This window comes from Oncorhynchus mykiss, chromosome 15, assembly GCF_013265735.2.
Source record: "Oncorhynchus mykiss isolate Arlee chromosome 15, USDA_OmykA_1.1, whole genome shotgun sequence".
NCBI lineage: Eukaryota > Metazoa > Chordata > Actinopteri > Salmoniformes > Salmonidae > Oncorhynchus > Oncorhynchus mykiss.
Window position 1 is genome coordinate 48,768,838 of NC_048579.1, and position 22,362 is coordinate 48,791,199.

The 22,362-nt window shown below is 47.5% G+C and overlaps 3 protein-coding genes across 4 annotated transcripts in view; 1 reads left to right on the forward strand and 2 right to left on the reverse strand.

Annotated features, from left to right (window-relative positions):
- Window positions 1-977: 977 nt before the first annotated feature.
- Window positions 978-6,542, reverse strand: dennd6b (DENN/MADD domain containing 6B). Of its 2 annotated transcripts, XM_036944483.1 has the most exons (17): window positions 6,115-6,542; window positions 5,846-5,884; window positions 5,695-5,737; window positions 4,897-5,009; window positions 4,426-4,506; window positions 4,204-4,309; window positions 3,914-4,056; window positions 3,716-3,771; window positions 3,418-3,540; window positions 3,198-3,293; window positions 2,956-3,116; window positions 2,718-2,872; window positions 2,561-2,614; window positions 2,329-2,438; window positions 2,111-2,213; window positions 1,852-1,926; window positions 978-1,711 (listed from the first exon to the last, which is right to left on the reverse strand). In XM_036944483.1, the coding sequence occupies exons 1-17, from the start codon at window positions 6,265-6,267 to the stop codon at window positions 1,589-1,591; spliced, it is 1,734 nt and encodes a 577-aa protein (XP_036800378.1). In that variant the 5' UTR covers window positions 6,268-6,542; the 3' UTR covers window positions 978-1,588. The 2 variants fall into 2 exon arrangements, with proteins under 2 accessions (XP_036800378.1, XP_036800379.1); XM_036944484.1 differs by lacking the exon at window positions 4,204-4,309.
- A 76-nt stretch (window positions 6,543-6,618) lies between these two features.
- LOC110490205 (leukotriene A-4 hydrolase) lies at window positions 6,619-14,197 on the forward strand. The gene is made up of 18 exons (XM_021563458.2): window positions 6,619-6,904; window positions 7,530-7,660; window positions 7,918-8,038; window positions 8,833-9,006; window positions 9,318-9,370; window positions 9,490-9,562; window positions 9,677-9,817; window positions 9,944-9,967; window positions 10,070-10,140; window positions 10,333-10,444; window positions 11,375-11,519; window positions 11,616-11,719; window positions 11,828-11,898; window positions 12,067-12,121; window positions 12,233-12,328; window positions 12,438-12,520; window positions 12,610-12,714; window positions 12,901-14,197. Exons 1-18 carry the CDS (start codon window positions 6,731-6,733, stop codon window positions 13,031-13,033), a joined length of 1,866 nt encoding a protein of 621 aa, XP_021419133.2. The 5' UTR covers window positions 6,619-6,730; the 3' UTR covers window positions 13,034-14,197.
- A 1,406-nt stretch (window positions 14,198-15,603) lies between these two features.
- Window positions 15,604-22,362, reverse strand: part of LOC110490203 (protein-methionine sulfoxide oxidase mical3a) — a 28,608-nt gene continuing 21,849 nt past the window's right edge. The window contains exons 22-29 of the mRNA XM_036944481.1: window positions 20,691-21,899; window positions 20,503-20,603; window positions 19,169-19,435; window positions 18,695-18,788; window positions 18,515-18,565; window positions 16,582-16,681; window positions 16,317-16,390; window positions 15,604-16,201 (exon numbers count right to left, since the gene is read on the reverse strand). Of these exons, the coding sequence (XP_036800376.1) occupies window positions 16,014-16,201; window positions 16,317-16,390; window positions 16,582-16,681; window positions 18,515-18,565; window positions 18,695-18,788; window positions 19,169-19,435; window positions 20,503-20,603; window positions 20,691-21,899 (2,084 nt within the window). The 3' untranslated portion in view covers window positions 15,604-16,013. The remainder of the gene's footprint in view (window positions 16,202-16,316; window positions 16,391-16,581; window positions 16,682-18,514; window positions 18,566-18,694; window positions 18,789-19,168; window positions 19,436-20,502; window positions 20,604-20,690; window positions 21,900-22,362) is intronic.

Here is a 22,362-nt window from a genome sequence, read left to right on the forward strand (position 1 = left end):
GATTAGGCCTGGCTCGCAGTCAGCGTTCAAATTCATCCCAAAGGTGTTAGATGGGGTTGAGGTCAGGGCTCTGTGCAGGCCAGTGAAGTTATTCCACACTGATTCTGACAAACCATTTCTGTATGGACCTCGCTTGTGCACGGGGATATTGTCATATCGAAACAGGAAAGGGCCTTCCCCAAACTGTTGCCACAAAGTTGGAAGCACAGAATCGTCTAGAATGTCATTGTATGCCATAGCATTAAGATTTCCTTTCACTGGAACTAAGGGGCCAACCTGAACCATGAAAAACAGCCCCAGACCATTATTACTCCTCCACCAAATTTTACAGTTGGCTCTATGCATTGGAGTGGGTAGTGTTCTCCTGGCATATGCCAAACCCATATTCATCCGCCCGACTGCCAGATGGGGAAGCGAACAGCCACATCACTCCAGAGAACATGTTTCCACTGCTCCCGAGTCCAATGACGGTGAGCTTTACACCTCTCCAGCCGACGCTTGGCATTGCGCATGGTGATCTTATGCTTGTGTGTGGCTGTTCGGCCATGGAAACCCATTACATGAAGTTCCAGATGAACAGTTCTTGTGCTGACGTTGCTTCCAGAGGCAGTTTGGAACTCGGTAGTGAGGGTTGCAACAAAGGACAGATGATTTCTACACGATTCAGTACAAGGGGGGGGGGGTTCCCTTCTATGAGTTTGTGTGGCCTACTACTTTGCGGCTGAGCCGTTATTGCTCCTAGACGTTTCCACTTCACAATAGCAGCACAGTTGACCGGGGCAGCTCTAGCATGGCAGAAATTTGACAAACTAACTTGTTGGAAAGGTGGCATCCTATGATGGGGCCACGTTGAAAGTCACGGAGCTCTTCAGTACGGGCCATTTTACTGCCAATGTTTGTCAAAGGAGATTGCATGGCTGTGTGCTCGGTTTTATATACCTATCAGCAATGAGTGTGGCTGAAACAGCCAAATCCACTAATTTGAAAGGGTGTCCACATACTTTTATACATACACACAAATCTAAACTGAAATCTGCATTCTAAGCTTTCGTAACCTGGATATTTAGAGGTGTTTCAATGTAGTGTGATTTGTTTGTGCTTGACCAATATAAAATACTGAGATTGATGAAAGACTCAAAATGTAGTCACTTAGATGTAATTCACCCCTTTTATGGGTTTAATGACAAATAAATAAAAATAAAAGGTGCATATGCTAGTTATATTTTACGCTAACAACTATGCATGTTACATCTAAATATCTGGATTAGAGCAAAAGGCTATACTCACATGTCCCTCTTCCCAGGTTTATGCTTCAATCCCTCTAGCAACAATCACGATACTTAGTGAAGGCATAATCTCATGAAGCCTACCTTTCAACTACTCTCTATTCCCCTTGACCTAATGTTACTGTCATGATGAAACAGCTACGTTTCTTATACTACCTACACTTCTAGTTATAAATCTTCCATTATCTTACTCAGAGGGGGTAGTGGTTTGGGTGATGGCAATACTTTTAGTTTCAGGTTGTTATTAAAAAGACGTTATATATATATATATATATATATTCAGAAGTGCGTCAGTGTTAGCGTCAGTATCTGTGTAGTACAGTCTGCAGGTCCTCTGGTAGAGAGCTGATGACAGTCTGGAGGTATCCCTCTAGTTTCTCCAGCACCCCTTCTTTCACCGGGAGCTGCTGCTTTCCAGCCTTCATCTGGAGTGGGGGGCACAGACAGAGACTAGAGTAGGCAATGGTTTGCGGCACAGAATTCATTTCCCAACACTAAATACAGAATGTTACAAATGGCACCCGTTGAGGTGAGTGTAATGGACATATTGATGGGTTTTACTGACCAGTTTCTCTCTCAGTTTCAGAACCAGGTCCACGATCTCCACCTCTGACTTGTCTTTGGTCCAACCCAGCAGGTCCTGGGCGAGCAGACCATTAACAAAACATTAAACTAATCAACTCTTATGGGTAGGGAAAGGACTCCTAACTGAAGTGAAGTCAGTGGAGTCGTGTGGTTGAGTTTATTGGTCACATGATGCTCTGTAAGTAGAGTTAAACTAATGTCTTGAGGTGTGAGTGAAGAAGGCTGTGGGGTCAACTCACAGCATCACAGACGACCTCTAGGTGGAGACATTCTAGTTTCTGGGTCATCTCCCTGTGTCGCAGGCGATACCAGCCATCGAAGTTGGGGGACCTGAAAAATTTCCTACAAGGCCATACATTGAAGTGCAATGCATTTATGGATGATTTGTTTAGAAAAACATATGCCACAACAAGATACAATAGTTAGAAATGACAGATGAGGTGGCAGGTGAACATACCTGTACAGGCCCACCCAATCCCCTTTAAGCACAGAGGTGAGCTGAGGTCCAGCGTGCTCCAGAGTCCCCATGAACTCCTCCTGACTGAAGGGCCGGATCTGAGGAGGGGTCTGAATCACACACACACACACACACACACACACACACACACACACACACACACACACGTTATTACCATATTCAAACAGTATCACCATACTATAGAAACCGGTTTGTTATCAATATCACCCACCTTCCAAGGAGTCACAGACCTCTGCAGAGGCATCAGGCTGGCCAGGTAACGTTCCTGGGGGAGACAACCAGAGAGACAGGTGGGACACACATCAGGACAGATAGACAGTCTATATAGGGGTGGGATGTTAGTGTGATAGGGAAAGCAGTCCCCTCACCAGTGGGATGATGAAGCTCTGGGTGAGTTCTAACAGATGTCTCCTCAAGATGGCGCTCTGCACCTCAGACGGCCTCTTCCTCTGGATCCCTTTTAGGAGTCTTTTGATGAGGGACTTGTCTTTTTGAAGGAACATTTTATGTGCTGTGTAGATACCTACAGGTAGGGAGAACATGTTTTTACACACTAATAACTCACTCTCTCAAACCATATTGGCTCCATACCTCCAGATGTTTTACCTGGTTTAGTGTCCAGTGTTTTCAGCTTGGCTAGTTTCTTCACCTTCACCTGCTTGGGCAGATCACCTGACATCTTGAGTTCTCCAAGGCGTATAATGTGGGGCCAGGACTGGAAGGTCTTTATGAAGAAGGGATTAGTGACTCCCAGAATCACATTGGGACTGGAGAGATAAAGGGAGCAGGGTGAGTTGCCCCCCAGGTATGATAGTGTATAAACAGTGTTTAGAGTAGGCCCTACTCACGGTGCCTGTGTCCTAGTGGTATACTCTTTAAACTCAGTGTCGTGTATGGTGAAGTAGGGCCTGTAATCACAGCAATACCGCAGTGGCGCAATCGAGCTGTAGGATGGGAGAAATAAGAATTTCATTTTACAAACTCCCCGAATTACATTGAGTCACGTTACACACACGAGACGCTAAATGTCATACATCATATGGCATATTTCATGCATTTTCTGTTTACCTCACTAGGGCCAGCACGGTTTCCGAGGAGACAGTGGGAGAGGGTGCCATGACGACCACAGGCTCCCCGAGCAGCATGAGTTCCCAGAGCATCTGCAGGTGGATCAGGAAGGACTGGAAACACCTGGACAGGTCAGAGGGCAAAGGTCAGTTCATATACGATGGATGCTGCTTTCACTAATACAATGCATCCTCAAATTAAACTGAAAATACAGCTTAAAGTTCAAGCCATGTAATTTACATAAACACAAACAGATACATAACTATTTACAGTATATGAAGTTTAGATTTTCACTTACTTGAACAGGTCAAGCTCATGTATGGTCGGTAGCATCATAGGGGCTGGTAGAAGATTCTGATATAACAGAAACATACTTTTTTTTTTTAGATGAACAGTCCTCCAGCGATACCAATCAACTAACATCAACTTTACTAACATCATGGAGAAGTCATATTTTTATGGGCATGTGGCCCATTACATAGAAAGCTACACCAACCTCCTTTTGTGCCTGTTTCTCCGGGCTTCCCCCTGGTTTGTCGTTTTTGGATGGGATCCTGACCTGCATGACCACGCCCATCACAGGCAGGTTGAGTGTCAGCCCTGGCACCGGAGATTGCCATTGGTCAATCTCGTTGCACACTGCATGGTGGGAGAGTGAGAAAGAAAAGGTTAGGAATGTAGAGTCCAGGCTGTACATTAGAGCCCTAGGTAACTATAATGGGAGATTAATTAGAAATAAGATAGACTGGGAAGGGAAAAAAAAGACAAGAAGTTATATCTCCCCACCTGCTTCAAGGCAAGGCTCCAACTTCTCAAAATACTCTGGAGCTATGATCTGCAGCAGGGACTGAAAGAGGTGGACATACGGTAGTCTGGACACCAGTACAAGAGACTAGAGAGAGATAGAGAGTGAAAGAGAAAAGGCAGGAAAGAGAATGAAAGAGAAAACCAAATGTGAATACATTGTGGTTCTGATGACGAATCAGATCTGTAACCTAAGCTTCTCACCTTCTGAAAGTAGCCTCTTTTGACAGCGGCGTCCTTGACTTGTCTGAAGTAGACATAGCCATAGAAATGGGCCAGCTCTCGCTGAGGGAGAAAGGGAAAGATGAGAATAGTCAAGCTATTGCAATGACAGACAATTAGTGGTGGCTGACATTATATTCCACTCCAGTCACTGATTTAAGATTAGCGGTCCCTACCAAAGAACCAACCATAACCCTAAAAGGTAAGCAACCAAACTGTCCCTGGCCTGGACCACTTATTAAGTCAGGCCGATGACAGACGCCCAATCCCAAATCACCCCCTAAGACTAAACCCTACACACTTGTGGCAATGTGAGAGGATTTGGTTGATATAAGCAATATGGTGAAACTTTCACCTAGCCTATCAGAGTGTATTACCCTATTGCTTACACCTGTCAAATCTAATCAGATCTCCAAAAGTGTGATTTGGGATTGGGCCAGACCGAGGGCTCACCTGTAGTGTGACAGGTGCGTCTCTGCTGTAGGCGTCCTCCTCTCCGAACCAGGAGCCCCTGCGGCCCACAGACTGACGCAGTCTGAAGCTGAACTGGGTGTCTCCAAGGCATCCTGGGAAACACATCTCACAGGTCATGTGACTGATATAGATTTTTGGCCCAATCCCAAATCGACCCAACACGTGGAGATCTGAGTGGATTTGACAGTGTAAGCAATTTGGCAGGGATCATCAACTTGATTCAGCCGCGGGCTGATCTTTTCTTGAGCAGATGCTCAGAGGGATGGAACATGATTACAAATCATTTGTAGACTGCAAATTGACCGCACGTAGCCCAAACAGATATAATATTTGACTAAAACCTAATAATTTCAAACCTTGCTTACATTTATATATGATCACATGTATCTCTCTACTATGTGTGGGAATACTTTGGAACAGATTTCCAAAGTTAAAGTCACTTGGAGCTGATTTGCTAGTGTTTTTAACAGTATTTTGTGTCCAGCAATTAAAATAAAAACATTTTTAAACTATTTTTGTTTTTGCTCAGAAAACTTTGGGGGCCAAATAAAATGCCCTGTGGGCAAAATTCGGCTCGCAGGCCGCCAGTTGGGGAACCCTGCAATATGGTAATAGTTCCAACTTCTGATAGGATCGGTGGAAGTTTCACCATATTGCTAAAAACCATCAAATCATGTCAGATCTCCACAAGTGCTTAGGGTCCTGGATCGATTTGGGGTTGGGCCTATGACCGTAATGTATTTTGTGACGATAGTTTGTGTCATCTAATACACTAACCTGAGTAAGAGTCAGGGAAGGACAGGTAGCAAATGCTAGTTTTCTGGAGTTTAAAGGAGAGGAAGCACAATCAAGGACATACACAATTATTGCAACTAGCTTGTTATGTATGGGGGGGAAATCACAAAAAGAGCATACACTAATTTCCTACCTCCTTCTCAGTTAGTTTCACATCGTGTGGGTACACAAGCTGGAATAGAGGAGAAAGTGCCAAAATGTCATGTCACTATTCCACACATGCGCCGGCATGCCAAATTATGAAACACATGAGAGGTTGATGTGGGCCAGGTTACTTGGATCATGTTGATTTCTTTCTGCAAGCAAACAAGACTTTGTACACAGGAACATTAGCACGCTAGCTAGCTAGATCGGATGTCAACAACACCTGCTACAGTACAGTACATTGCAACCCCACAATACCTCTATGGCTTGGCCGAGCTCGAGGTCGAAGGTAACGACGCAGACACACTCCAGCCACGACGAGAAACGGGCCCATGGCAAACTCGATTCTGTATTCTCTGCCGCATTCGCCGACTCAACAAGACGCGATTCGGAGCTGTCTAAAGGGTCCATTACGACTCAGTGGTCCATTTCCTCATTGCCCTTAATTATTGTGCTGCCCTGTTGGCTATTTGCTTCGCTCTCCGGTGAGAAGGGCTTGAAGTGACAGCTGAATCCCCCCGTCCTGTATTAACAGATAGTTGTTCTGATAAAAGCTAAAAATATATATATTAAAAAAACAAGCGAAATACAAAGACTGCTTTGAAATCTACATCACTTTTCATATGATTCAAATGTTTTCCCCACGACGTATTTAATAACGCAAATAAATAGATTGTTGAAAGGGAACGGAAATGTACCAGCTCATTCTGGTACATGTAGTGGTTTGATTATTCATTTAGAAAGAAACTCAACACGTTCAGGTCCAGACTAAACTACAACCCCCACAATGCATGCAGCAGGGTGCTGTCACATGGACGTGCGGTGAGCCGGGTTGTAGTTCATTGCTAATGCAAGTTTTTTGCGCTCACTCTTCATGATCCTGGACCCGAACATGGCTTCAGCTACAGACCCCTGCTCATTTTCCTCCTTCTCCAAGTGCGTTACCAAGCACCTGAATCTCACCTACCATGTGGATTTTGACAGCCATGTCATCAAAGCTAAGGTCGCGCTCACCGTGGAGGTTTTAGTGGATAATTTCACGTCTTTGGTACAGTATTCATCTCATTTCTCAATCTGGTTCGCCAGCAAGCTATTAAACTAGCTAGCCAAGTTCATTAATTCTTCCTAGAAAATGCCTTTATGTTGCTACTAAAGTTGACGTGCCTTGTTTCAGTACACGTTGTTTCAGTTGGAAGCCTTGTTTCAGTTCACTTGTTTCAGTACACCGTTACAAAGCATTTGGTTGAGTTTATCAGACACAACGTATCACACCCTGCTGCAAGACACGTCTGAATATCACTCATTTTAAATCTGATCATTAGTGGGTCAATTCAGGAATGATATCTAGCTAGCCATATGTTCTTTGTGGCTCTGTTCTGCTCAGTGACGGTAAGACTTTGACAGGTCGAGTTGACATGTGATACCAGGCACGTGAACTTTAGAACTGAGTCCATACTGTGTTTCTCAGAGCAGGTGTAGGAAATGTAGTCCGCGACTTGGGGCCAGATAGAGACAGAATTATGTATTTCTTATGGGGACAGCTGTTTTCATTCACAATCTGGGGGTAGATGGGTGATGTGGTTCTTGTAGTTGCTGACACACACAGTTGGTTACCCAAACTTATTTCCCCACTTTTTTTCTTTCCTCTCTCTCTCCATCCTTCCTATGATCAGACCCTTGACACGAAGGACCTGAAGGTCTCTAAGGTAACAGCCAATGGACAGGCAGCAAAGTTCACTCTGGGACCCAAGCACAGCTTCATGGGAACCCCTCTGGAGATCACACTGCCCTTTGACCTCTCCAGGTAACCACACCATAGGGGCCTGTTCAGACGGATGTAATGTTACAGAACGTGAAGATAGAAATGGATTGTGTAGAACATATACGATTGTTTGTCATATAGAGTAGGGGAATAGTGTCTTCTCTATTCACTCCATTTCTATCTGTAACGTTCAGAAGACTGCACATGACTGATTGCACCCCAGGCAACTCAACCCTCAGACATTGAACTGATGGATACTGGTTTAGGGGTAATATTTAGTGTGTGTGTTTGTTTCTCAGGGGCCAGCATGTGATCGTGGAGGTGACTTATGAGACTGCACCTAGTGCTTCTGCGCTGCAGTGGCTCACTCCTGAACAGACTGCTGGGAAGAAACACCCCTACCTCTTCAGCCAGTGCCAGGTAACACACACACACACTGTGTGAGTTTATGGACATGCATAAACATGAAGTCTTATTGTTTTGTTTTTTTTACAAAAGACTGCACCACAAACAGTACTTTTATGGTAAAAGTTGTTGCTGTGGCATCAAAATGGAACGTTTACACAACCTCCTCCGCAACATCTGCCCAGTGTAACTGTAGTCACGCACAGAAACCACTTCTGTAGCTAGAAGTTCTTATCAGAGGAAAAGTGCTGTAAAATGGTTATAACCATGTGAGACAAATAATGCACTTCTACAAGCATAAAAAGTCTTAATTTTTGGTTGGATGCCAGTCTTGCTCAACGGTCATTTTAACTGTCAGAGTAGGTGTAAGACCGCCTCAAAAGACATCACAAAAGAACACTTTCCCAACCCCATCTTCTGCAACATCCGGCCAGTTGTATTGTAGTAAAACACAGAGACCTGTGCTGCTCTTTTGAAGTTCTTAGCCGAAGGAAGATGTAATAATTTGATCGTAACCTGTGCCAGTTGAGGTTGCTTTCGCCCCTGCTTTCTTTCTCCATTATACATCCCTCTTCTCTTTTTCCTGTATCACCTGTGTGTCCAAAGGTGCAGTGTTCCGCTCCGGCACAGATAAGCTTTATGAGAGGACCTTGATCATTGGCTCCTTTGTCGCTGATATTGATAGCAGACTTCTATATTACTGCACTCAATATGTCTTTCAATTAAGTATATTTGTCCCCTCTTGGAGATAAATCCAGATTAGGTGGCTGATGTAGCAATGTGCTAATAACCACCTCAAACCCCTCCAGGCCACCCATTGCAGGAGCATGGTACCCTGCCAGGATACCCCCGCCATGAAACACACCTACTATGCCCAGGTGTCTGTCCCCAAGGAGCTGGTGGCTGTGATGAGCGCTGTACGGGATGGACAGGAGCCTGATCCCCAGGACAGCAGCCGGGCCATCTACCGCTTCAGACAACCAGTCAGTGTCTTTATTCTCTATCACTTTCTATCCATCTCTCCATCCAACCGTCCATTGTCATCCATAGCTTAATGCTGCCAGTCTTGCTTTTTTGGCTTGACTGTTCAAGGTACAGCGCTGCCAAAGTAGCTGCTGACCAAGCAATAAGGAGTTAATTACAAGGAAATTTGAGATGAAACAGCCAGATAACAAAAGGAACCCGTCGTAGCATGCCTGCAATCTGAATGAAGCCCATTCTCAGAGACTGGTGTTGGAGCAGGTACATGGCTGTGTGTGTCTGACCGCTGTTGTTGACCTTTGACACCTCCCAGGTGCCCATGCCCTCTTACCTCATTGCCATCGTGGTGGGAGCTCTGGAGAGCAGGTACACACACACACACACACCCATACATGTAACTATTGCCCTGTTTTCCTACTAATTATTTAAATTAATAAATGATCCGTGAAATATTAGTAATAGATGTTTGCTTGTTGTTTTACAAGAGAGATTGGGCCCAGGTCTCGTGTTTGGTCAGAGAAGGAGTTTGTGGACAAGGCAGCTTTTGAGTTCTCAGAGGTGAGTTTCTCAGTATTTAGTGTATCTGTGAGGTACGTCGGTGATTTGTCTATGTCCCACTCATTCTACATCAGCAGAGTTTAATATTGAAGTGTGTGTGTGTGACCCTCTCAGACAGAGACCATGTTGAAGACAGCTGAGGACCTTGCGGGTCCGTATGTGTGGGGCCAGTATGACATTCTGGTCCTGCCCCCCTCCTTCCCGTATGGAGGCATGGAGAACCCCTGCCTTACCTTTGCCACCCCCACACTGCTGGTGAAACACCTTACACACATCACAATACCAAATCCACCTGCCTGTGTATATATATATATATATATATATATATATATATATAAAACCATTTTTTAACCTTCCTTTGTTCCTATGTTTATCTTCTAGGCTGGAGACAGATCCTTGTCCAATGTAAGTAAACACAGTTCACAGGTGTACTTGTCTTCTCAAGTATGTGTTTTATATCTGTGTAATGGGTGTGTTAACCAGTGTCCTCCTGTTTTCTCTCTCCAGGTCATAGCCCATGAGATCTCTCACAGCTGGACTGGCAACCTGGTGACCAACAAGACCTGGGAGCACTTCTGGTATGGCACAGAAAAAACATTCTATCCATTTTTCTTTTCTCACTTGAATGAACGGGAATGATATCATGTCAATTGGTGAAATGAGCCTTAACTGAGTATCGGACTTATGGGATGGAGAGATAGAAAAGGGCAGATCGCTTTCCGGAGTTAATGAGTTCATAATTAGTGTGTGTGTGACCCTTCCTTCTCCAGGTTGAACGAGGGTCACACGGTGTACCTTGAGAGAATGATTGGCAGGTCTATGGAGAGTGAACAGTTCAGACAGTTCAAGGCCATGGGCGGCTGGAAGGACCTGCAGGAATCGGTGAGAGAACACACACACACACACATGCATGAGTACACTGTAACACTGTTACACACACTAGTACACAAAGCCTTGTTCACGTTTGGCAGTTTGAAGTGACTCAAATCACATTTTTTTTTATATATAATCTGTTCTTTTTCCGGAAGTTTGAACAGCCAAAAACCACATGGAATCGGATATTTCAAGTCACATTTCAAACCAACTTTCGTAGGTGGTTTGAAGTCAGATATACATCTGATTCCTGGCCATGCGACTTGTCTAAACGGTCAAATTGGATGAATTTGCTCTCAAGTGGTTTTTTATTTGGCATATCTTGTTGCTTGCTAGCTACTCTATTGACAGTTTCACAAGAACATGTGGTAGCTAACTAGCTTGTTAATTGTTCACCAACAAATGTGTGAGTCAGCGGTAGAGAGCGAAACAGCTACCTAGCTAGCTAGTTGACTGCTGTGGCTAACCAAAAAGGACTTGTTTCTGAAAGTTAAATCGTCTCGTCATTTGAGGCTTTAAAAGTGTTCAAACGCTGTGATTTTGCTCGTTCAAAGTAACTAGGAAACATCCATGGCAGGCATTGTTGTCCCCTTAGATTGTTACTTAACTTCTGAGTGATAGGAAGAACGAGCACCGCAGCCAATCAGCCTACACCACTGTGGACACACCCTTCGTTACTATAACAATTAACGTAGACATGTCAGCAAATGACTCCTGTCTGAACCCACAGAAATCCGATTCTGTCACTTGTAACTTGCTGTCTGGACAGTCAGTGTTTCAAAACGGATTTGAGCGTTGAGGCCTGCAGTGTGAACAAGGCTTAAGTAATGTCTGACTTCACTGAAAGACAAACCACTTACATGTTCACTTCTACGTGTGTGTGTGTGTGTGTAACTCTGTATGCCCGGCCTTATCTGATCTGTTACCTCTGTCTCCCAGGTGAACACGTTTGGGGCCAACAACCCTCTGACCAACCTGGTTCCCAACATGAATGAGGTGGACCCTGACGATGCCTTCTCCTCTGTCCCCTACGAGAAGGGTTTCGCTCTTCTATACCACCTGGAGGAGCTCATGGGAGGACCTGGTGAGAGAGACACACACACACACACACACATTTCATTCAGTCCATTTTTTTTATTGAAGACACTTGCTTCGTGTTAATTGGCTGTGTCTCTTACAGAGGTGTTTATGGGTTTTGTGAAGTCGTACATCCAGATGTTTGCTTACAGCAGCGTCACTACTGAGGAATGGAAGAAGTACCTCTTCACCTACTTTAAGAACAAGGTACAGTAACCGCCACTCTCCACCTAACCAAGCTGCTATCAAAGCCCTGTAGCTGTGGCTGTTGAACGTGTCTCTGTGTCACCTTTACCGCTCCCTGTCCGATCTCAGGTGGACATCCTGAATAAGGTGGACTGGAACGCCTGGATGCACACCCCTGGGATGCCCCCCGTCAAACCACAGTGGGTTTACCTTACCTAACCATTTCACTCGAGAATCACTCACCGTGGCTGCCTGTTACCCCTTTTGAGCCACACTTCTGTTAGTTTGTGGGTCTGTGTCACCGTTTACCTGTCCACACATTCTGAGGTGTGTGTGTGTGTTAAATCAATGCCACCCTCCCCCCCCAGATATGACACCACCATGGCAGATGCCTGCATCGCGCTGTGTAAGAGATGGGTGAAGGTGAGGGTACATGCTCCACATTGATAATGCGTATGTTCTAGAACCTCATGATGGTAGAACACAGCATTTTTACAGGTTTTACTGTATGTTAATTTCTCTCTCCCTCTCTAGACCAAAGAGGGGGATCTGGGGAATTTCAGTGAAGTGGATATGAAGACTCTCTCCACCCACCAGCTTATAGAGTTCCTGTCTCTGCTCCTGCAAGAGGTAGACACGCCTCACTGTCACTCACCTGGTCATCATAGCAACCTTCCATAAGCCATGTGATCGTTCTATTGGACTCAGCAGACCAATTACCCCTATCTTCTCGCCCTAGGATCCCCTCCCCCTCAGCCATGTGAAGAGGATGCAGGAAGTGTACCGACTCAACGCCCTCAACAACGCAGAGATCCGCTTCAGGTGAGTTCCTGTTCTGGGGTCCCATCGTTCAGTATGTACTGGCAAAGTGTGTGTGTCATTGGCTCTCACGGTTGGCTCCTTTCTTCCAGGTGGCTGCGGCTGTGTGTCAAGTCCAAGTGGGAGGATGCCGTTCCCATGGCGCTGAAGATGGCGACAGAGCAGGGGAGGATGAAGTTCACACGGCCGCTATTCAAGTAACCAGCGGCGCCACTATCTGAGACACGATCTCTGTTATGAGATGCCATTCGTTGTTGTGCTTTCTGGATCAAATTATTTCTAGGCAGCATCTTGTTAAAGACACGAGTCCTATTCTCTTACTTAGAACACACACACAAAGGGTGCCTATCTAATCCCGCTCTTTCTCCCTCCCTTTCTTTTAGAGAGGTGTACAACTTTGATAAGTATCGCGAGGAGGCGGTGCGTGTGTTCATAGCCCACCGGGCAGCCATGCACCCAGTGACGTCTAATCTGGTGGCCAAGGACCTGAAGGTGGACACTGGCAAGAGCACCTGATTCTAATTGGAATCCCCACCGGAAGCACTCCGAGACCGGCATTTTTACCGGGACACACCCCCCACCCCATTGCCCAAAACGACCGGAGAAAGCTCGAGAGAAGCTTTCAGTCACACCCCCACTTTTAATAACTGTCTACTTTGCTCGGCCGCTATTCAGAATTGTCTTTTTTCTGTTTGTTTTACATTAAGGTTTATGATACGTCGAGCAGAGTTGTGGTCAATATTGAATTTAATGCAATTCAAACTAATTTGCCACAGCCCACAGGAAGCAGAATTTGAATTGAAGGAAGTAGAATTGAATTCAAACCAATTATACTAAGACATGGAAGTCTCTTAATTTGACAAATCTTTTTTAAAAAGCATATGCCACATAATACACATAACATTTCAAATACTATGGCTCTATTCAATCAGATCCGCTTTAGCAGACTTCTCCATAGCGGTTGTTTTGACAACGGAGGTGGAACTGTCAAATCAACAAGTGACTCCCAGCATTATACCTAAAGCGGACATTGCCATTGGCTGTTGCATTAACAGAAATCCCGTCAAGCCTTTTTTACGAGTTTGAACACTGATATGTAATCTACACCTCGATTAGGATGATAGAAATCGTCATTATTTTGTTAAATGATTTTTCAAGTATTTCTATATAGCCTACAATTTCTTGTTCTGAATTTCTAATGCAAATGAGACTATCGCCGGTCAACGCTTAATCTGATTGAATATAGGCTTTAGTTTGATTAGAACTCAAACCAGTATTTTTCTTTGTCATGAGATGTTAGCTTATTCCCTTTCCTACTAGTGTTTGATCTAATGCATTCTGGGAAATGTATTCGGATATGTAAAGACGTTAAGGAAATGATTATAGACAACCCACAACACGATCTTAGAGTATTTCACACCACTGCAATTATTTCAAATAGTTTGAAGAGGATGTGCAACTCAATTCAGAATTGACCCCAACTTTGACATTGAGGTATTCATCTCAGGGCAGAAAAGTAAAGAGAAAAAAAAAGTTACAAGATTTTTTAATTTTTAATTTGGGGAGGGAAACTCATTTTATAATGGTTTACATTTTATCCAGAATCAAATACAGAACCAGTGTGGATTAGTTCCAATATCTCACCCTTTATTTGATGCCATTAAACACCATGATCATAGAGTTGTGAATGTCTTGTGTTTTTTCATGATCATAGAGTTGTGAATGTCTTGTGTTTTTTCATGATCATAGAGTTGTGAATGTCTCGTGTTTTTTCATGATCAGTTGACAGTATTAGGCAGTTTCACCTCCCAGCATTTGCCCTCTAGCAGTAATCCTGAGAATTGAAGAAAGAATCTGAGAGATGGTTACCAGTCAACACTGGACTCTCTACAGACTTCCATCCCATTCTGCTGGCTTCAGACAGAGAGAAAGGCTGGTAGGTAGATGTGCTGGATCTGGGATTTGTGCTGTTTAGGATATAGGGCACCCAGATTGAGGCCAGGGTTCAATCCGATTGTGGGTTATAGGCATATAACTTGCAATTGAGCCAGCATGCAGTTTTTTTTTACTGTGAATGGGATCTCTGGGAACACGGGAACATTGCTTTTAGAAGCTGCAGTGTCTATAACATGTGATCTGATTGAATCCCTACCTGAGTTTGTTGCTCTGGGGTTGCCTTGCAATTGTGGGGTTGTGGGTTCAAATCTCCACTCTGTGTTTTGAATGTAGCCTCGGAAATCCAAGACCTAAGGCAACAGCACTAGTATGCTGGAACACTGTGGGGGGCAACCCATCTGCCTGGACTATTTTGAATGTATTTTCATAGTCTATATGTTAAATATAAATATAGGAAGAGACGTGTTTACAGTGTAAACGAGCTGGTGCCTCAGGTGTAAGGAGCTTACCCTCCAATGACAGGTCATGGGTTCAAGACCTGCGCGCAGCACTGGAATGCTTTGATTCAGAACAAGGGATGCTACTCAGTCAATGAGAAGCGGCCGAGACAATCGGCCAGAAAAAGTGTGCACTTGTGTTTTCAATAGAGACTTCTCTAGATTTAGAAACGAAGGGAGGGCCCTATACATTGCCTTTAAATTACAATTGGGCTTTAGCTCTGTTCTTCCGCGATACACATTGATCGCGATTTAAAAAATGTACCCCCTCCGCCTCAATCAGCCATCATTGTGTGGCAGCCACTCCCTCAGGTGGCCTTGACTCACCGACCAGTGAAGTCCTCAGTATCCAACCATGCTCCAGAGCAGGCCCCTGGTTTCATGCCTAGGACCATGTGCTTTAGGGGCCACAGACTCCTTTACACTTTTAAGACATCCACACAAAACAGGGGTTTGAACCTACAACTCTTTGGCCACAAGGCAGGGATTTAACCCCAGAGCCATATCTTTATACAAGTGGCAGGTTTAGACACGAATCTCAGCAGCTATTTCTGACTGAACACAATAGCCACACCTGTGCAGGAGACGGACTGCTGGAATCCCCATCTCACTGGAATCCCCAGCCCCAGGTCGTCCTCCCTTCCTCTCCCCTACAGGAGTCCCCCTTATCATCTCACATGTTCAAACATGACATCATGATGTCAGAATGTCTTTATTATCCAATGTGTGAAGTAAAACATTATGTCATTTTAAAAAAGGTTTTAAAAAAATCAGTGCTGTTTCTTTTTTTACATAATATACATTTTTCTAAATGGTTAATAAATAACAATACAAATCATTCATACATGCCACATATCGCCATAACAACAGCCTGGGTGAGTATAGTGAGCATAGGGCCATCCATCTCAGAGGCCCGTCAGTCAGGGGTATAGCAAGATGTGTGTAGCAGTGGGGATTGGGGAAACATCTTCAATCCTAAAAACTGATCATCCAGACACTGTCCCGCCTTGATCCTGGTCATAACGTTGTATCAGAGGGGAAGTGACCCTGATCGCAGCTTTAGAGGGGAAGTGACGTGTGTGCTTGGGCCCAGTTCTTCAGGTTCAGGCCCAGTTGTGCAGGCCCAGGCCCCGGGACAGCATGATGGCCTCCAGGTCTCTGTCCTCCTGGCTCTCCTGCAGCCGCTGCTCCTCCAGCAGAGACACCAGAGCATCTCTCTGCTCCACCACCTCCAACATCTCCCCCAGGATTAGCTTCTCCTCAGCCAGCTCTGCCTCACCCTTCAGATGGTCTGAAAGAGAGGGAGAGAGGGAGTGAGAGAAGGCTGAAAACAGAGAATATATTACAAGCGTTATGGTACTGTATGACGTGTGTGTATTTCCTTGCATATGTATGAGTGTACTTACCATCCACGGCCATCCTCTCTCTGAGCTCCTGTTGAAGACGGCTCTGTCTATCCTCCAACTCCAGCTCCCGAGCGCTGAGGGAGAGACAGTTGCCATGGAGACCACATCAGTCCACAGGGTCGAGCACAAAGACACTGACGACTCAGATAATTGCATACTGCGCCCAGGCATACTACATACTGCCATTTCGTCATGAGCGCTCATACTAATCATACATTTGAGTCCAGTGGTGACATATGGGGTCAAAGGTCATATAGATACTCACAATATCATGAGTTCTGACTCATAGCGCATCAGACAGTTCTTCTGCTGGACCAGCTTGAACCACTGCTGCATCAGAGCTGGATCATCCTGCCTGCCCATGACTAAAGGAGAGAGAGGAAGATGGAAAGAGAGGGAGGGGTAGGGGGGAAAGAGAGAGGGAGGGAGGGGTAGGGGGGAAAGAGAGAGCGAGGGAGGGGTAGGGGGAAAGAGAGCGAGGGAGGGGTAGGGGGGGGAAAGAGAGCGAGGGAGGGGTAGGGGGGAAAAAGAGGGAGGGAGGGGTAGGGGGGAGAGAGTGAGGGAGGGGTAGGTGGGAAAGAGAGAGGGAGGGAGGGGCAGGTGGGAAAGAGAGAGGGAGGGAGGGGTAGGTGGGAAAAGAGGGAGGGAGGGGTAGGGGGGGAAAAGATGGAGGGAGGGGTAAATAAGGGAGGGGAAAAGAGGGAGGGAGGGAGGGAGGGGTGGGGGGAAAAGAGGGAGGGAGGGGTGGGGGGAAAAGAGGGAGGGAGGGGTGGGGGTAGGGGGGTAAATAAGGGAGGGGAAAAGAGGGAGGGAGGGAGGGAGGGGTGGGGGGAAAAGAGGGAGGGAGGGGTGGGGGTAAAAGAGGGAGGGAGGGGTGGGGGGTAAAAGAGGGAGGGAGGGGTGGGGGTAAAAGAGGGAGGGAGGGGTGGGGGTAAAAGAGGGAGGGAGGGGTGGGGGTAAAAGAGGGAGGGAGGGTTGGGGGGAAAAGAGGGAGGGAGGGGTGGGGGAAAAGAGGGAGGGAGGGGTGGGGGGAAAAGAGGGAGGGAGGGGTGGGGGGAAAAGAGGGAGGGAGGGGTGGGGGGAAAAGAGGGAGGGAGGGGTGGGGGGAAAAGAGGGAGGGAGGGGTGGGGGGAAAAGAGGGAGGGAGGGGTGGGGGGAAAAGAGGGAGGGAGGGGTGGGGGGAAAAGAGGGAGGGAGGGGTGGGGGGGAAAGAGGGAGGGAGGGGTAGGGGGGGAAAGAGGGAGGGAGGGGTAGGGGGGGAAAGAGGGAGGGAGGGGTAGGGGGGAAAAGAGGGAGGGAGGGGTGGGGGGAAAAGAGGGAGGGAGGGGTGGGGGTAAAAGAGGGAGGGAGGGGTAGGGGGGGAAAGAGGGAGGGAGGGGTAGGGGGGAAAAGAGGGAGGGAGGGGTGGGGGTAAAAGAGGGAGGGAGGGGTAGGGGGGAAAAGAGGGAGGGAGGGGTAGGGGGGAAAAGAGGGAGGGAGGGGTAGGGGGGAAAAGAGGGGGGTAGGGGGGGGAAGAGGGAGGGAGGGGTAGGGGAGAAAGAGAGGGAGGGAGGGGTAGGGGGAAAAGAGAGGGACGGAGGGAGGGGTAGGGGGAAAAGAGAGGGAGGGGTAGGGGGAGGGGGAAAAGAGAGGGAGGGGTAGGGGGGAGGGGGAAAAGAGAGGGAGGGGTAGGGGGAAGGAGAGGGAGGGAGGGGTAGGGGGAAGGAGAGGGAGGGAGGGAGGGGTAGGGGGAAGGAGAGGGGGGGAAGGAGAGGGAGGGAGGGGTAGGGGGAAGGAGAGGGAGGGAGGGGTAGGGGGAAGGAGAGGGAGGGAGGGGTAGGGGGAAGGAGAGGGAGGGAGGGGTAGGGGGAAGGAGAGGGAGGGAGGGGTAGGGGGAAAAGAGAGGGAGGGGTAGGGGGGAGGGGGAAAAGAGAGGGAGGGGTAGGGGGGAGAGAGAAAGAGTGTCAGGAACCATGGGTAAGATTGGAGGATAATTAATAGTTGGAGGGAATCACAGGAGGTGGGTGGCACCTTAATTGGGGAGGACGGGTTCGTGGTAATTACTGGAGCCGGATCAGTGGATTGGTATCAAATACGTCAAACACATGGTTTCCAAGTGTTTGATGCCATTCCATCTGCTCTGTTCCAGCCATTATTATGAGCCGTTCTCCCCTCAGCAGATCCACTGGATGGAATGCAGCATAGTATGAGGTACATACCTCCCAGGTGCAAGTCCAGCTCTTCACTGTCATTCGACTCTCCCCAGTAGTCTAAAATAAGAACATACCAGGCAGATGACCACATGACCACACGTACACTGATCATATGCTCAGTCAAACTAACTAAGAGTAATATAGTTAAAACAAACCATCAAACAGGTCTGTAAATAGTGTGTTTACCTGCTTCCCCTCTCAAGGCCTTCTCCACAGCCACACCCCTCTCCTCCAGCTGCCTCTGCTTCTCCTCCACCTGCTCCAACTGCCTTTGGATCATCTGACAAGGCCCATTTCATACACTCAAGCCCTGCTTATACCTGATTCTTACATGCGTTATTTGTCCTGATCTTGTCCACATTCTGATTGGTGTAGAGGTGCTGACTAAGGGGGGAATAAACTGGAAGCTATAAAAACAAAGAGAGCCGCACACTCGATGTATAAACTCCCAGTAATTTATTGGGTAAACTGACTCTCAGAATGTGGACGGATATGAGAGATTTTAATGCCACGACTAGACATATTTCTGAACATGTGGGCACAATCCGAATGTGGACAAGATCAGGACAACATATGCATGTTAGCGCCACCTATAACATCAATGCGACTTCAAACAAACCATACGCACCGTCACACATACATGAGAAACCTACATCCTACCTGGGCTCTGTGCAGTCTCTTGAGTTGCTCCTGTTTGGCCTGTTTGCGCGCTGCCCTCTGTACCCTGCGTGTTAACCTGGCATCTAGCTCCTCCTCCTCTGGGTCTCGGTCTCTGTGGAACATGGCCTCTGACACATCCAGGCTGGACGGGTCCTTCAGGTCCTTCATGTGCACCAGTACCCCCACCATCTCCGTAGGGCACGATGACTTCCGCTGTGTATCCATATGGGGGGAGCTGTCCAGCTCCCTCTCTTTCCCCACGTGCCTCTTTAGGAGAGAGAGAGAGAGAGAGAGCGTCAGCAGCCTACACACAGACACACACACACACATAGCATGCGCGCACACAGACACACACCATTAAGATTCGACCACAGCAGCTAATTCTGAGTATACACACTACTGGGGTTTAGGGACGATAAGGACACAGCACAGAACAACTTGATGCAACCAATGGGAATGTTCACACTGCCTTAATGGGAATGTTCACACTGCCTTAATGGGAATGTTCACACTGCCTTAATGGGAATGTTCACACTGCCTTAATGGGAATGTTCACACTGCCTTAATGGGAATGTTCACACTGCCTTAATGGGAATGTTCACACTGCCTTAATGGGAATGTTCACACTGCCTTAATGGGAATGTTCACACTGCCTTAATGGTAATGTTCACACTGCCTTAATGGGAATGTTCACACTACCTTAATGGGAATGTTCACACTACCTTAATGGGAATGTTCACACTACCTTAATGGCATACGCCCTCTTAAAGGCCAGGGCATGAGGCACATATGCAGACTTGGAAAGATGAAGACCAAAAAACAAATCAAAATAGGGCACACAATATATAGTATGTCTAGATCACACAAAACATACTCTAAATCGGAATGGGAGAAGTGTAACCTCGCTCAGCAACTCTGCTGTAACTATCTCTAACTAGACTAGGACACAACAGCCCGCATCGTACTGTCGCAAAGTAGTATACCTCCCCTTCCTCATTCTCCTCTTCCTCCTCAATGGTTTCCTTCTGAAGGTCTGACGCTAGGTCAAACAGCTCCAGACGAAGCTGAAAACATTCATCCATTAAGAGATTTACCTGATCCTCTGAAGACAGGAGATGATATGGTAGCCAACAAAGACCAGATATAACACATATGACAACAGCCTCCTATAGTGTGAATGAATTTCCTCCAAACAATGACCGTAAAGATGGCTGGCATCCACAGAGCTGATCAGAGGTCTGTAGTGACATCACTGACTCTCACAGTCAGAGCTGTAGTGTAATGTCAGCCTGCCGCTCTGAGATCAGTGGTAGTGTTAGTAGTGATGTTCTTACGTTGGCCTTGGGGTTCATGGAGCATCTCTCCATCACAACAGAGCAGGTGATGTCTGACTCCTCTGGCTCCGACCAGCTCTGGCGCTCCCTGAACTTCACACCTGCACAAACACAGAGGTTCACCTTAGGAATTCACTATACCAGATCACCAGTGTGTGTGTGTGTGTGTTTGTGTGTGTGTGTGTTACCTCGTCTCTCTGCAGAAGTTTTCCTCCTGCCCTGCTCTTTGGGGGCTGGCGCTGTTGTTGAATTGGGAAGGGAAGTCCTGCCCTTCTTCTTCCTGTCCCTCTTATAGCCAGAGATGACAGCTCTCCACAGGCCCAGGGGTCCACCCTCTCCTATGCCCGCTTCAGACACACTCTGGCTGGGGGGCTGGTTGTCCCTGCGGCACTTACGTGAAGGGAAGATGAAGCCCCCCTGGAGAAGGAGGGGAGGCAGGCTCTCTGTGAGTCTGCGGGGGTCCAGACCTCCTCTGCTCTTCCCTGGGAGAGGCTCCCTTCCTAGGGTGATTTTCATGTCCTCCCAGCCCACCCCCATGGCTGCTCTCTCTATCTCCCTCCTCCTCTCCATCTCCCTCTTCCTCCCGATTTCTCTCTCGTCTCTGGGCACTGCCTTAAGGGGCTTCAGGGGGGACAAGGGGGAGCTGATGTCCTCTAAGGGGTCTATTACTTCACCCTTACACAGCTGCTCCCCAAGAGACCCAGCTCCAACAGACCCCCCCGCGGCAGGCCCGCTTCCGCCACCCATGTCCCACGGATTCAGTTTCTTGCCCCCGACCCCCCGCACAACAGCCGACGCCATGATAGGTGCGGGGACAAATCGAGGGGCAGGGCGAGGGGCGGGGCTCTGCAGTGACTCCGCCTCCACATCAGGGTGGGGCAGGCTATCCCAGCATGCCCTGTGCTGGGCGGGGGGAAGGATGCAGGGAGGGGTGAGAGGGTCCGAGGTAGAGGTGGTGGAGCTCCCGCCCACACCGATCCCCGAACTACTGCTGGGGTCACGCACCCTCTCCCCTCTCTCCCTCTCCTCTTGCTCTTTTCTCTCCTTCCTCTCTTTCTCTTTCCCATCTTCCTCTCCCACTTCCGGACCGGGGAAGCAGCCCAATGTGGTGGAGGAGTTAGGGGAGGAGTAGGTAAAGACAGAGGAGTCTGGAATTGAGACAGAGGACATTGATGTGGGTGCATGTGACGTTAAGGGGGTGAATGGTGTTGAGGCAGTGGCTGGAGTGGAGAAGGTGATATTGGGTACACTGGTGGGTCTGTGTGGACCGTGTGTATCGGGTGCTGTCGAGTCAGGCGTGAGTGTGTCTGGAGAGTGTGTGTTTTGAGAGTGTGCGCTCTGCTGCCACTCGTCCAACGAGGCTACCTCCTGAGCAGTGAGGGGGGATGATCCTTCCTCTGAGAGAGAGAGAGAGAGAGAGAGAGAGAGAGAGAGAGAGAGAGAGAGAGAGAGAGAGAGAGAGAGAGAGAGAGAGAGAGAGAGGGGGAAAAAAGAGAGGGATGAGGAGAGTAAGGGAGACAGAAGGGAGAGAGAGAGTAAAGGAGAGGAAGTAAAGAGAAAGTCAGAATCTCTACAGAGACTCTAGATAGCAACCTCCTGTGTCTTACAGGAAATGTTGCTTGTGAGCCACAGTTGGTATTGAGCTAGAGTAGGTTTTAGGTATTTTTGCCATTGGTTGGCAACACTGTAGACTTGATGAGGCAAATTATTGCATTCGTTTTCCACCTGGGAGGGCCCCTGTCGGCCGGCCTTTAGCCGGTGTTCAGACGGACGATTCCTCCTGCCCCATGTGGAATTGCCTCTATCGGGGGAGCCCCTGTCGGAGCCGGTTATCCCCGTTTTAATGACAAGCTCCAGCCG

Coding starts and splice junctions, on each gene's coding strand:
- dennd6b (XM_036944483.1), bottom strand. CDS start 6,267: ATGGACCCTTTAGACAGCTCCGAATCGCGTCTTGTTGAGTCGGCGAAT. Junction 3,772..3,913: donor AGAAACAGGCACAAAAGGAG/GTTGGTGTAGCT, acceptor CTGTTATATCAG/AATCTTCTACCAGCCCCTAT. Junction 2,439..2,560: donor GGTCTGTGACTCCTTGGAAG/GTGGGTGATATT, acceptor TGTGTGATTCAG/ACCCCTCCTCAGATCCGGCC.
- LOC110490205 (XM_021563458.2), top strand. CDS start 6,731: ATGATCCTGGACCCGAACATGGCTTCAGCTACAGACCCCTGCTCATTT. Junction 12,122..12,232: donor TGTGTAAGAGATGGGTGAAG/GTGAGGGTACAT, acceptor CTCCCTCTCTAG/ACCAAAGAGGGGGATCTGGG. Junction 12,329..12,437: donor TGTCTCTGCTCCTGCAAGAG/GTAGACACGCCT, acceptor TTCTCGCCCTAG/GATCCCCTCCCCCTCAGCCA.